This window comes from Prunus mume, linkage group LG4, assembly GCF_029339155.1.
Source record: "Prunus mume cultivar Tortuosa linkage group LG4, ASM2933915v1, whole genome shotgun sequence".
In the NCBI taxonomy this organism is placed as follows: domain Eukaryota; kingdom Viridiplantae; phylum Streptophyta; class Magnoliopsida; order Rosales; family Rosaceae; genus Prunus; species Prunus mume.
Window position 1 is genome coordinate 13,546,924 of NC_142701.1, and position 15,438 is coordinate 13,562,361.

Below are 15,438 nucleotides of genomic sequence, written 5' to 3' on the forward strand. Positions count from 1 at the left end.
GCCCTTTGCTATGGCAAATGAGTGGAAGTGCTCTAAACTAATATAAATTACCTATAGGATGACTAAGTATGCTTAGAGTGTGGTGAATAGGCCAATTTGAAATTATAATCAATAAATAAAAATAAACTTCAGTAGCATGATTAATATGACTTATCAATCCTAAACATGCATAACATAAAATAAAGAAACACGCAGAGAATTATTTGTATGGTAAAACCCTACCTTTGGAAAAATCTACAGGACTCCTCAGTCCAAAACAAATCCACTATAGAACGATGATTACAATAAGTACTCACACACTTATCGTAGACACATTATAAATAATGTTTACTGGCTTCTTCTTAACTCAACTTCTATCACGGGATGATCTTTCGACACTTCTTATGTTGAATGCAATATTAGTCACGATTGCTTCAAGCTCGCCGGAGTTCTTCCAACTCTCCTTATGTTAAATCTAATACTGGTCACGATCGATTTAAGCTAACCGGAGAAAAACCGCCACAACTGTCTTGGTGCCCTTAACCGTATGAGTCACCGAATTTCCAAATGAATGCAATATGAATGATAAAAATGTTTGATAAATCATCAAGCAAACATGGAACATTTGATGATTTGTCTCAAATAAAAACTCAGCTTTCCAAAGTTTATGGACTGAAAATATGATCGTGAAAGCTCTACGAAGAAAGAAGACAAAGGTCTAGATTTATATGAGTTTTTCTTCGTAAAAGTGAAAACCCATGTTTAAATCAAAATCTCCACATTTTAACTTTTGACAAAAATCACAAAGATAGTTTTCCTATTCTAGAGTTGAGAAAAGTGAAGCCAACCAAGAAAGTAAGATATGGATAATCACACAATTAAAAACTGATTTTTATTTAGCATGATCTTTTTCAATTACCAATGTGATTTTCAATCAAAAATACATGAGAGACAAGAAGAATTGAATAATAAAAGAAAACAAAATAGAAGATATTAAGAAATATGTTTAAATAAGATGCACTCTTAAAGGGATTCTAATTGATTAAAATGAAGGAAAATCAAGGAAATAAAATTATATTATATTCCAAAAAACTTTACTATTATGAGTGCATGAAAAATGACATGTCTTACCCTTAAGATCAAATGTCTTATACGTGTTAAGTCACAATTCTGGAATTATAGAATTCGGGAATTGCTGAGCTGTTTCAATCCTGTAGTTTCTGGAAATCAAATATAGCAATTTTGCTTCAACCCTCTAACTAAATAACACTTCAAAATCTATATTATGTTCTAAAAAATGCCAACATAATTTCTTAGTAACATCCTCCCATGCAGAAATTTCGATTTTCAAATGTCAACATATTAAATGACCAAAACGCAGGCCAAAACAGACGAAATGGGTCATAGAATTGTAGTAAACCGTGGATTTCATTTCGCACGCTTTGAGATTGAGTGTCATAGCTAGCGATTGACTACAGAACACCCGCATTGAAGTTTGACTACGGCCGAAATAGAAAAGTAGCCAAAATAAGAAATATAAAAGACAGATTTTTGTTTTTTTATTGGGGGTTTTTGGTCAAATTAATGGTAATTAATATTAAGTATAAATCAGAATCCAATTCAATCTGGTTATCGCGTGGAAATAAAACTAAACAATTGGGAGGAAACAAGAGAGAAGTTGTATTTACTTCTTTAAATGTTGTTGCAGGTCAACTTTGGTTTTTCCTCAGGTCATCAAAGTATTCATCCCATTGACTTTTTTTAGGGTTAGAAAAATAAAATGCGGACCTCCTGTCCTTCTCTGTAATTTATATATTTATTTTCATTTATATATTGTTATATATTTTGACTTCTTTTATTTCTCCTTGTACCTAAAATTCTGGCTAATTAATGCATGCCAACAACGCTAATTAGAGAGTATGATCTCTTATTATACATGAGAAAAATTCCGACTAGTTGTAAAAATGAGCTACACAAGTTTTTGTATTCCCATAAGATATATGAATTTGACCCTACATACAGAGCGGAATTCAAAGTTTCCATATCACAACAATGAAAGGTTACAACTCATTGATTTTGACTTTATGCATTACTAAAATATGTTTTGGCCGGCACGTCATGGTGTCGGACATACAGGTTGTTAAAATCATACTCTTTATTTTTAAGTTAAAATTTAGCTAAAAACATACAAAAGCTATTCAATGAACTCTTTATACAAATTTAACTCTAATCATACTCTCTAATTTAGAGATTCATAAATGTTATAAAAAAAATATTATAAAAAATAATTAACATTAATTTAAAATTTAAAATACTCATAAAACAAAGCGGCATTAAATTATAAGGAATCACTAGGAGTCTTTTCTCTCTCTTCAGATTTAGGAGCTCTTAGAGGTCTCCCTATTTTAGGAGGTGGATAGGGAACATGGTTGAAGTTGTGTTTTTTCAAATCCTCCCCAAAATTTAAGAAGCTGGTTTAAAGAGCCCATTTTAAACAGTGAATTTGAATTAAGGGTAAAGTACTCAAATGGTTCTCAAACTTATACCCAATTTACATTTTGGTCCCTCAATTAAATTATTCGTTCAAATTGTCCATCAACTCTATATTAATCGCTCAATTGATCCTACTGTTACATTATGTTAATGTTGCCGTCAAATGTAAGGGTAAAACCGTCCATAACCGTCTTATGTTCTCCAAATATGTGATAAAGTAGTGATACAGTGGTGATAAAAGGGCGATACATAGGTCAAAAGTCTTTTTTACCCCCACAAATGTAACATGTGCTGCTCACATGACTAAATTTAACAGAAAATATAACGGTAGGACCAAAGCGCCAATTAATAAAGAGTTAGTGAACCATTTGAACGAATAATTTAGTTTAGAAATCAAAATATAAATTGGGTATAAATTTAAAGACCATTTGAATAATTTACCCTTGAATTATTAATCAGGTTGATTTTTGTTTGCAATTGACAATAGAAATACATCTGGACCCTTTATGACAAGACTACCATACCATGCATTGCAAACATGTACGTGGGATCCGTATATATTTACACATCTTACAAGAATTGTGTGGTGCAGACCAAATTGTGGGCACGTAGTACATATAAGAAGTTGCAATCTTTTGTGGTCTGGTTTCCCAAACTTGCCACAATCCCATTGGTCTAGGGTACCTTCCAAAATACCAAATCTTGACCCAGAATGCCAGATATAATTGAGAAAATCAGTCTACCCAACACTGCATGTGAGCAGCACCGCCCAAGAAGCATAGGTGAAAATCCAACACACAGTCCTGCCGTTTTTTCGGATGCAACGTTTAAAAATTTCATGGCCATTGTTTTTAGGATAAAATTAGATAGGAAGAAGAAGACGAATTTAATTTTACTATTTTTCCCATATGGAGATATTGATATTTTTAGCTAGCTCTCTACATGGAAAACATGTTCTTAATTTACAAAAAAGCAGCTGGTGGTGCTCAGTGCTTGGAATAGGACCGATCTGCTTCGAATCTTTAGGTGCCATTTGATGTGTCATCTTTCGGCACCTTCCTGTATAACGTTTGATAGATCCAGCCACCTAGGTTATAATGAATGGCGAAAAATGTTCAGTCCAGCAATCGACAATACACATAGTCCGATCACTTTCACAAAAGTCTAAGCTTCTATATATTTGGGTCCACTGGACTCTACAATAATCCCGCACTTTTGACTATGTTGCCGTATACCACAGTCGCACTCAAGAATCTCTCTCCACAGGCTTCCCAAGTAAATCAACCCCCTAATTAGCCGATGCCTAAATAGAAGCTTGATTAAGTGGCTACAATGTTGATTGACAAATAGTAAAGAAACATGATTTAAAGAGAAATTGATATCAGCGATTCTGCCCTTTCCAATTTTTTCAGTTATTCATAATTTCATTTTGATTGTGGGTTGTTGGGGTAACGTGGCTTGTCAAGGAAAAGAAGACACATCACATTGGATCAACAGGCTATATGTTCAAGCCCATCTAACTCAGATCCTTTTTTGGGCCCACGATTATCTTTTTGGATATGTATATGGTTCTTTTTAGTTCTTAAGATAATCTTTTGGGTTCGATAAAAAGGAAAAAAGAAAGATAACACATATATCATATCATTAAAAGCACTCTGTTAAATACATATAACCCTATGTATGTGCATATCTAAGAATTTAAACAATCCACTTCAGTTGAGAAATTTCTCAAATAATACTATTTGACGGACATATTGTGGGGATGATACTTAAATGAAGTTTGAAAAAAATGGAAAATTTGAAACGTTTGAATCATTGAACTACAACGCGGATCGAGTTCTACAATATATTCGTAAACTCGTGTTATTTGAGGAATCTTCCTACCGAAGTCCATTGAATTTGAACACATACATGTTTATCAGTCATTAATAAAATGAATTGAATAAAATTAAACTTGTAACTTAATTGATAGACTAACAACTATATATTAAAATGTCTGGTAAGCAAATATTTTTGTATATATATCAGTTTTTTTTTTTTTGGTCTGAAATATATATCAGTTGGTTTGCCATTTGCCATTGAACGCATCAATTACTTGCAAAATATTGTTCTTGACCTTTTCGTCTAGCTGCTGCAGGGTTGAGATTCTTGAGAATATATACTTTGTGCCCGACTTAATCCAGCCAACTGGTTAACCTGTTTAATTGACTGAGTCTGAGGATTCATTGACTCATTGACCATGTCATTTGCCTGGAAATTCAGGGGTGGTTAACCATAATTTCAATCATTTTTTATTTCCTGAGGAGATGGAGATATTTGCGTTAACTTATCAGAATTGACAAAGGACATTCCACCCAACAACTATTTTAATTAACCATTTAACAAGTCAATGACAAAAGTATTATCTGATAAGCAAGTTGCTTTCACACCAACGCATATATAGATTATTGTGGTCTGGCTTTGAGCTTAATTGTTGCATGATTATAAGTAATTAAATTAAAGTTTTAGTTTCAACCCGTAACCTTGCCGTCTTATCCGACCGGTGAATCTTTCATAGCCATCTTAAATAGTACTGATCAATTGCATCCCCATGCAAGTTATGAATAAACTATCAATCTTTTTATAATAAAATATTAATGTGTATGTGCATAAACTATCAATCTTTTACTTAAACAGATGAAGCAGGCGGTGAAGAGAAACATATCCTGCTACGTACAAAAATATGAGAACAACAAGTGGCAATAATTTAAATGAAGAGCTAGCTTAGTCACATGGTGGAGCACAAAAGAAGACAACATCAGAGCTATGACTTAGCTAGGCATTGCCAAACTTTGGCATATCGTGACAGCTTTCATGTCATATCAGCTCCCACCTGTTGGCCATGCAATGGGGTACTCAATTCAATAATGCATTCATTAATAATATTTGGTTCTAAGATTTCATTTTATTTTGGTCCTTCCTTTTTGTCTACAGAATTCTTGTTAGTGGTCAAATAAAGCCATGAAAATGAAATATATTTTTGTACTATGTCTGTGTATATATGTATATATTGTAAATTCCCATTTCAGACACAGACAAAGCATGAAATGCTGTTGCTAGCTGCACCCTAATCATCAAAGAATATGAGAAATTATTGAAGATCTCATTGGATCCCCATGCCATCCTTCTATGTAAGCACTAGACACCAATCTAATTTTCAAGTTTTCAACATCATGTTACCCATCTTTTGCATGCTCCCTCTGTCAGCTATTGTCGGTTATAGGTTTTTGGAATGACTTATGTAAGAGCAAGAACAGCTATTGCTTTTAGGCTTCCAAAGAAAAACTTGCCTGTAATTGGCATGTGATTTTCTCTCATAATAAGTGATCACGTGTTAAACACAATATCTCTTCTTCTCATAATAACTAATCACATGTTAAGCACGACATGAGTCACCAATTTACCAAGTTTATCTCATAATAAGTGATCACGTTTTCTCTCTCATAACGAGATGATATATAATAGTGTTCAAGAAGAAGAGTGTATAGATTCATGCGAGTTTCTCTCCTTGCGTGGGTGGGCTGCTAAATTTTTCTTCTGCTTTTGATTCCCAAACCAGTCAGATCGCAGCACCCAAGATGCTTAATGCATTGATAATTTTATAAGGCGATCTTTTCAATTCATGCGCATTTAAGCCCAATTAAAAACATTGACATAAAGTAACTCCAAACTCTTCAATAGTCTATCGTGCGAGTAAAGTCTTCACTTGTAACTGATGATGCCAAGTGCCAAACTTGCTTGCACCCCCCAAATTCTGACCCTTTCTGCTGGAAATTTATGTTGGTTTCTGACTTATCTTGACCAGGATTTTATATGCTTTATTTTCTTGCCTCCACCACTGAATAATTCTACACAAAAAAATATCCCACTGTTCATGCTTGAAATGAGATGCATACAGTTTTGTGCCCAATGCTATTGCAAACACCGATCTGTTTGGTTGCAAAGAAATCACATGCAAGAAAACGGAGAAAATTCAGAAATCAATCTACTCCAACCTCAGACTATGATTTTGAGACTTAATTAAGTCATCTCTTTTCTTTCCCATACAATATAATTCCCACAATAACAAATCCTACAAAAGTCTGCAACCACCAAACTATATATAAATCTACATTTCCAGGAAATAAATTGTTCATTTCCTTTACAGACAGAGAGAGAGAGAGAGAGAGAGAGAGAGAGAGAGAGAATAAAATAAAATATTTTTCATAACGTACAAAACAAAACAACAAAAGGGTGACATTTTTTTTTTTCTCTTTTAATTTTCAAGAGATTCAAAGTTGATGAGATTTGACAAAGAGAACAAGTACTTCTTCTACATGAAAAGGGTTCGAGGCCGATCTGATCCAGCAACAGAAGGGTAGCTGGAAAGAGAGACTCCCATTGGGATGGCGAAAGAAGTCTCCATGAAAATCCTCTGGTGGAAGGTCTCCAAGCTCGCGCCAGCTGTCATTAAGTCCTTCATCATGTTCTTGTAAGACTCCTTGAGCTTCTTCAACATGCACAAGTACTGAAGCTTCAGCCACCTCATCCTGATCCTCTTGAGCATTTTAACAAACACAAGTCCCCGCTTCGGCTTCGGGCCGCCTAGGCGGGCAACCGGCAGTTTCCGGCCTCGGCGCAGAGGAAAACCGCGCCTCACCAGCCGCTGATTTTGGCTGTGGAGATCATGATCTTGAGCCATGTGTTTGTGTTTGGGGTGTGAAAAAGGTGTGAGAGAGAGAGAGGAACAGAGAGGAGGATATAGTGATAAAACTTCATATAAGTTACAAAAAGAGAGAAAGTTGACCAAATGAGAACAAAAGCATCACGCTTTGAGTGGGGTATGTGGGGTATATGAGGCATGTGGGGCCCTCCAATTGATTAAGGATGTGAAATTATAAAAAAACCCAAGTAAACACACCCAAAAAGTTGACCCTCATGTCAATTTGTAATGATTAATTAAGGTTTGAGATTTGGAAATCATAACTAGTGTGGATGTGGAGCAACCTTAATCAGATTAATTTAAAGGGGATAATCAGATTCATATCATAACTTCCATAATTATGAGGATTGATACTGACCATTAGATTGGATTAATGAATGACTAGAACAACATGCATAATAGACTATGTTTTATGAGGTCAGATGTTTAGGCCTGTCCTGTAACGTTTTCGGAGAATGTTTTCTTATAATATTTTTAGATAATGAAAACAAGAAAATGAATTTGCATTTTCAGGAAATAAAACTGCGTTTGGTAGATTAATTAGAAAACATCTTCTGAAAACAAAAACAATTAAAAACAGGTGTATGATAGTACAATTTGAAATAATAATATGTGAGTTATTTTTATGAAAACGTTTCCCATGAGAATGAAAACAACTTTTTTCTGTTTTCTACAAGTACACATAAACTTGTTTTCATTTTATGAAAACATTCTCAGGGGTTTTCTGTTTTTGGGTCACCGAACTTGTTTTTGCTTAATTTTTGTTCTTTGAAAATGAAAACAACTTCCTTAAAACGTTACTGAACAGGGCCTTAAGGTTTAGGGTATTCTCGTTCTTCTTTTGCTATTCTTATCCCTTATGATTGTTTTTCAAAAAATGATGAAATTCTACGTGCAGTTAGTGAAACTTACCCGCAACAACAAGGGGATCTGTACTCGTTTCGCTCCATTTCTCTACACGAGTGTCGAGTCACGTGAAAAGAAAGATAGAAAGATATAAATATCATCGTATTACATGCAAGTTCATATAATTGAAATCAAATATATGTATATATTTCACAAACATATGCAATGTTCTAAATTTCCAAACAAGAGAAAAATAGAACGTGGAAAATTGGAAATATATAAATAGTAGTATGGATAGAGAAATTTTATTTAAATAGTAGTGTGGGTAGGGTTGAAGATCAATTGAACAAGTGTTTTTATTTTATAACTTTTGGGTTCGTAATTTGACCAAAGCTCTTATATGTCAAAAGCGTACACACATGTATACCTACTCAGGTAGGTGGTGAAGTTGAGTTCATACATATATGATTGGTAAATTCGAATACCATCCACAAGCATAGCTTCCATATAAATAAAAATATTTTTGGATTTGGACTTTGTCTCTCGTTGGTTTGGTGAACTTTGAGTTGTTCTTTTGTACTTTATTATATGTCATCTTGCGCCTCATACTTACTCAAGAGTGTTTTCACAATTTTATATTATAAAGTAGAAATAAAAATAAAATTTGACATTGAAGAAGAATAACAAACAAATTTTTTTATTAAACAAAATAATAATTAAGCAACTTCCTTGTATAATAATGTGTATTACATCCATGCACTAATTTTAAAAGCAACCTCCTAATAATACAATTAATCTTACGTAGGTGATGACTGTGCTATGCAGCATCATTATCAAATTCATGCTCTATTTTATGCGGAAAATACTTCTCTTCTTATTACGTAAGTAGGAGCAGGAGTGGCCTTGGTCCCCCAATTTTTTTATATATCTACTATATTATATATTATATACACTTCGTAATAATATATTAGACATGATTATTTACACTTAATGATCGACAACTTGTAATTTAAGTTAATAGTCTCTCTAAAATAAATTAAACATGATTAAGTTTGAAATATTTAATTCTAACATGTAAGTTTTAAATCATATGTATTTGATATACTTTATTTCCTACATTCATGTGAATAACAGTGTGACATTTGTGCAGAAAGTTTTATTTTTATGTTTATATATATGTCAAATTGTGATTTGCAAGAATGAGTATCTCTTTGCAGAGAAAGAGACAAGCAGTATCCATTTTATATGGCAGCTCCCAATTCAAAATAAAAGGGGAAGATTCTCTTATTATTATATATGCCTCTTCATCTGCAGTTTTTTCTTTTTATTGTACTAAACCATGTGGCATATAATAATTTAGATTTATCAAATGGCCCTAGGATTTTCTACATTATTCTCATCAAACTAACTAAATCTTTATTTTAAAAAAACAAAATTACAAACTAAGTCAAGTTTTATTTTTTATTTTTGTTGGGTTTTGGGCATAGACTTGAGCTCTAAATCCATCTTAGCCCATGTTATTCTCTCAAAAAGGTTTGGGTTCTTTAGGCTGCCACTTTTGGAGCCCAACTTGGTTTTCCTTGATCATTTTGTTCATGTGGGTTTTATATAAACAAAAAAAATTGCCAAAAAAAAAAAGATTGAAAAAATTTAATTCGACGCCTGAGAGATTCGAACTCTCGCGGGGAAACCCCATGTACTTAGCAGGCACACGCCTTAACCACTCGGCCAAAGCGTCGTTGTTGTTAACGTCTCTGAAAACGTTACATTTAACTTATTCATACGGCACGTGCACATGGAACACAACAATGATTCTTATAGCACTGTCCAGATCTACACGCGACGATCCTCGTTTTGATGCCTTGAGCTGCACATTATCTATTCCATTGAGTGTTTCATTTGTTACATTAATTGATCTCTCGATCATTTTTTTGAAGACTAACAACTAGACGTTAGAGTATTAGAAAATTGAAAAACGTGACGCATGCGTACTGCAAATGCCTGTTAAGTCTTCCCTTCCACCAATTCAGCTTTGAAGTTTCTTAACCAATGGGTTATCAGTTGGACTGGCTCGGCTTTTGGTATTGTGCTCCTAAGTGATCCTGTATTCAATCCCTCATGATACCCGTGTGTGTGAGTTTCCCCCCTCCCCATTCGTAACTTTAGCCCAAAAATAAAAGTTTCTTATACTGCACACAATAAATTACTGCATTTGCAGATCAAATTGGGGATATTTTTGCATATCTAAATGCAAGAGCTTTATTGAGTAACCAAAAGACGCATCAATGTGGAACTGAACAGGGTCCTCCCTAGCCAAAGCATACATATTGTTATATCTCACTTTCATGGCAAATAATCACAAAAGAGAAGCATAATGTGATTCAATTTATTGCTTAGATAAGTTCTCAAGCTTCGATTTTGCAACAACAATGTAACGTATTCACATAATCAGGGCCTACCCATAACAATTCAAAAGCCCTTCAACTTTACACAAGAGGCTGATTAATAAGTTCAAACAAAGCAAGCGACTATGCTCCCATTGATCTTTGCCCGGAAGAACACCACCCATTGCTATGGCGGCTGTTCAAACTACTAAAACTCACATGGAAGCTAAGGATCTAGCACTGCTCCACCTCACAGCAACTGGACTTCTCACCAGATGCCTGCCATCCGTCCACTCAATCGAACCATATCTCTCCCCGCTATCGTACCCAACACCTCTTTTGAATGTAACCTCATAACTCTGAGTCTGGTTTTCTGCACTGAACACCAGCTTTCTTGGCTCAACACTGATCTCCACACCAGCTGGAGCATTCACTGTCACCTCATAAACTGCATCCGCGTCTGCCCCGACATTCGTGGCGATTCTCTTATACTTTACCAGGCCTTGATCCGAACTCAAAACCACTGAAAACGAAGGGTAATTCAGATCACCAGGGCTAGCCAAACTGTTTCTTGTGCATATATCGGAACCAGTAGGCTTCCCTACAAACACAGCTATTTGCCTTGGACTATACCCAATTGAGCACAAAAACGCCACATAGTCGTTGACATTGAGATCATAAACCAACCCAGGATTAAGAGCTCTGTTGGGATCAACATGCCCTGCTCCATGAACAAAAGGAGTTGACTCTTCCCCAGTTCCAAGGTCATTAATTTTCTTCCCGGCATTGTCCAAAGTGTAAGCTGTTGTAATCAGAGCAGATTTTATAGCAGCAATCGACCAATTCGGATAAGCCTTTCGAAGCAGAGCAGCAATTCCACTCACATGTGGGCAAGACATGGATGTGCCTGAAATGATATTGAACTCAACTCTTCTAGGATCAATGTCCAAATCAGTGGGGGCAGTAGCCCCAGTCCAACCAGCCAAAATGTTCACCCCAGGAGCAATCACATCTGGCTTGAGAATCTCTGGTGTGAGAGAGTTTGGTCCTCGGCTCGAAAAAGCTGCGACCCTTGGAGAAGATGGCGAAGACCCAATTACAGTTCCGCGAAACACAATGGTGGCTGTTGGGTATTGGCTCAATCTGATGTACTCTCTTATCTGATTAGCAGCGATCTCACCCACCTCTGTTGCAGGTATGAGGTGACCGTCAGCAAGAAGCTCTTCTCCGCTCTCCTCTGTATTGGCCAATATCATCCCAAGCCCACCTGCAAGCTTCACCGCGCCTCCCTTTGCCACTCTCGCATTGCCTCCGCGATCACACACCACAATCTTCCCTTGAACTTTCGATGGCTGAAGAGCCCCTTCATAACAGTACCGACTTCCACAGTCTCCGCCATATACTAACGGAAGCTTGTAGTCCACAAGAGGCTCGCCGGAATACAACGAAACCCCGCTAATAACCCGATTGTCGCCAAGAACAACGTCCGCCGGGAACTCTCTGTCAATGGTGGATGCACCCACTGTTAAAATCCACGGAGCTATGTTGGTGGCGGTAAATGGGTTAGGCCCAGAATTCCCAGCCGAGGCTGAAACAAGAACACCATGCTGGGCAGCCCCAAATGCTCCGATGGCTATGGAGTCTCGATCGTACGGCGGAGCGCGACCGCCGGCTCCGACAGAGAGCGAGATGATATCAACACCGTCAGCAATGGCTTGATCCATTGCGGCCAAGATGTCAGAATCGAAACACCCAGAAGACCAGCAGATTTTATAGACGGCGATTCTGGCCTTGGTGGCCATTCCTCTGGCTTCGCCTTGAGCGTACGAAAAGAAGCTCGCGTTAGCAACGACGGCGCCCGCGGCGGTGGAGGCCGTGTGGGTCCCGTGGCCTTCGGTGTCTCTCGGCGACTTGGCCTCTGCCGTCTCGTCCATCAACCTTCCGATGTGGGATTCGTAGCCGTTGAAATAGGCGCGAGCGCCGATAATCTTGCGGTTGCAGGCGGAGGAAGGGAAGTCCGCGGTGGTGACGCAGGTGCCCTTCCATCGGGTGGGGATCGGGCCGATACCCGAGTCAGAGAAGCTGGGGCGCTCGGGCCAGATCCCGGTGTCAAGTACGCCGATAACGACGTCGTCAGCGTAGTCGGAGTTGGGCCAGAGGCCGAAGGAGTCGGCGAGGCCCAGGAAGTTGGGGGTGTGAGTGGTGTGGAGCTGACGTGGCTGGTCGGGCGTGACGGAGAGTACGGACGGGTGGCTGAGGAGCTGTGTGGCCTGAGAGGAAGTGAGGGTGGCGGAGAAGCCGTGGACGGAGCGGTCGTAGGTGTAGAGGAGCTTGGTGGGGTGAGGGGAAGGGAGATTTTGGATGATGGAGGTGTACCAGCTCCGGTGGGAGGAGAAGAGGGAGGGCTTCTGGGATTTGGACACGTGGACGATGAAGGTTTTTGGGCGGTCGGACAGGTCGGGCGGGATTGAGAGTGTTGCAGGAAGGAGAAGAGAGAGAGGAAGAGGAAGAGGGAGAGAGTGGAAGTGGCCATGAGTGTTGTGTTTGGTTCCTGAGAAACTGGAGGGATCAACAAATGGTTTGTTAGGCTGGTTTTTTTAAGCCCACTTGTCTCTCCACAAATTTTGTTTGGCCTTAATTTGTGCATGAATTTTGGTCAGGTTCATCCGATTAATAAGAGCCCAAGGGAAAATAAATATTTATGGGATTTAATCAAAGGATATTTTATTTTATTGGATAAAATATTGTATGGGCTTTTCTTGTTATGTGGGGATTTTTGGACCAATGAGAATGGACAATATGGATGATCGGCTTAAGGGTTGTACATCGTTTCGAAGCTAATATAATTTAGTCAATCCGCATACGATACAATATAGATTGGATTGTGATTTTTTTTCAATCCGATCTAATCATATTAGATGTTTAAACTCATTCCGATAATTGAATTGAATGATCGGTTTTGATAATGAAATATTAAACATTTATCCTTAGGTTTAATCTAATCAAACATGTTAATAGATGTAAATGTAAAATATAAATGAAATACTAGAAAAAATTGCTTTGATTATATAATATATTAAACATAACTCCATTAAATGACTTAAAATATTCATAATATTTTCAACTACAAATACCTACAAGAGTAAAATAAGTATAAAACTAATTATATTGAATTAGATTTTCATAAGCAAATCCGTTATCTAATTCAATCATTTGATTTTGAAAATTACGAATTCAATTCAATTCACCAAATCATCAAAATCGATTGAAATAAAATTGGATGGATCCATTTTAACGAACTGAATTGAGTCTTGTACGCGCCGCTTATGGTACAAAATGTGGGACCAAGAGGTTTAAGGGGTAGATGGCAACCAATTGGTAAATGACAAATCAATGAATGCGGGCTTTAGAAGAAAACGACATGAAATGGATGATGAATCAAGTGGAGTGGTCCGTGAATATACTATTATGGCCTATGGGAATGGGCAATGGCATGGATTCGATTCTATTCTACGCATCTACGAATTCAAACAAAAATGCCCATCTACGACAAGACAAGCTTTGCGAGAATAACAGCCATAATTTCGCAAAATTCCCATCTACTCAAGTAATCGTTGAGTTGAGGTACACTCAAACTATGAGGACTTTCAACTCTTAGAGCAAGTAATTTGCTCTATTATTTTGAAGTTCAATAGGTATTCATTTCGCTTCGTGTGCTAATGGGGTTTAGAGATCTAGACCTCAATGGCATATAAGTTACGGTATTTCGTGCTCTAAAGGGCCGTGTTTTTTTATTTTTGTGCTTCACCACATTATTAAGAACAACAATAGTCATTAAGAATTCGGGTTTTACCTATTATTTGATTATTTGATTTTTTGTTTTTTCTGTTTTTTTTCATTTTAGTGACAGACAATGATAAATCAGTTGATAGGAAGGTTTGCTTCTTACAATGATTTTGTTAACCATTCATTCATGTTTGTGAGAAATACACATCAAAGATCAAGGACTTTCAAGAGTACAAGTAAAATACAGCTCCAATTCATTAATGATGATAGTTTTGCTACAATTTCTTATGGCATGCATTTCAACAGGCAACCAGGGGGAAGTTTCCTAACTACATTATTTCCTACGTATTTTTTTGTCTCATATTCACAAAATTCCTTACACAAAAAGGGAAGTGGGGTTGTGGGGAAATTGATCTATATTCAATCAAATCATGTGACGTGGGGATTGAAACTTAAATATATCATAAGTGTACTTGGTTTATAAACCAATTCTTACGAGGCGATTCGAACGTAAAATCTAAATATCTTTGAATTAAGATATAATATCACTTAATTTTTCATTATCTCCTAACTATAGTATTCAATGGTGTTTCCAATGCTTCCAGCAATTCTGCTATTCGCTTTTTGGAAACAAATTTAACACATCCATATTCATATAGTGCCAAGTTGACCTCCTACCAATAAAAAGGAGAAAAGGTTCAAGTGGAGTTTGGTGGGTGACTTAGATCCGATCCGCTTTTCATGGGTATGCATGACGCATGAACCTTAGTAAATGTGCTCTTCCATGCTTTCTTTTCCTTTCAAAGCAAGGCACATCGCTTCCTCACTCATTCATTTCTCTCGCTATCACTAATTTCCATTTTCCTGAAAATTATTATTTCATTTAAATATTTTATTGAAAATAATAATATTAACATGATGAACATCAAGAAGAAGAAGAAGAAGAAGAAGAAGAAGAAGAAGAAGATTATATTAAAAACTGAGCACATGAAATGGTCCTTGTGGCTGAAACCACAAAATTTGTATTTTGGGTCAATCTTAAATTAGGCGCAGACCACAAAACGTGGACCAGCTCATGGGCTTGTGGTTTAGCCCAGTAAAAGCAAATAACCAATTCTTAGCCAAATCCAATTTTAGGCATGTGGCCAGGCTCAATTTCAGACTGGTACAGTTCTTTTTTCTTCTTCTTCTTATTTTTTTTGAGCGTGT

General features: G+C 36.8%; 2 protein-coding genes and 1 non-coding gene across 3 annotated transcripts; all 3 read right to left on the reverse strand.

Moving 5' to 3' along the window:
* Positions 1–6,518: 6,518 nt before the first annotated feature.
* LOC103327617 (uncharacterized) lies at positions 6,519–7,283 on the reverse strand. Its single transcript, XM_008229958.2, has one exon. The coding sequence runs from the start codon at positions 7,190–7,192 to the stop codon at positions 6,824–6,826; it is 369 nt and encodes a 122-aa protein (XP_008228180.1). The 5' UTR covers positions 7,193–7,283; the 3' UTR covers positions 6,519–6,823.
* A 2,432-nt stretch (positions 7,284–9,715) lies between these two features.
* Positions 9,716–9,797, reverse strand: TRNAS-GCU (transfer RNA serine (anticodon GCU)). The gene has a single exon. It is a non-coding gene; the product is annotated as a tRNA-Ser (tRNA).
* Positions 9,798–10,419: 622 nt separating this feature from the next.
* Positions 10,420–13,204, reverse strand: LOC103327616 (Subtilase family protein). Its single transcript, XM_008229957.2, has one exon. The coding sequence runs from the start codon at positions 12,375–12,377 to the stop codon at positions 10,659–10,661; it is 1,719 nt and encodes a 572-aa protein (XP_008228179.2). The 5' UTR covers positions 12,378–13,204; the 3' UTR covers positions 10,420–10,658.
* Between the last annotated feature and the right edge of the window lie 2,234 nt (positions 13,205–15,438).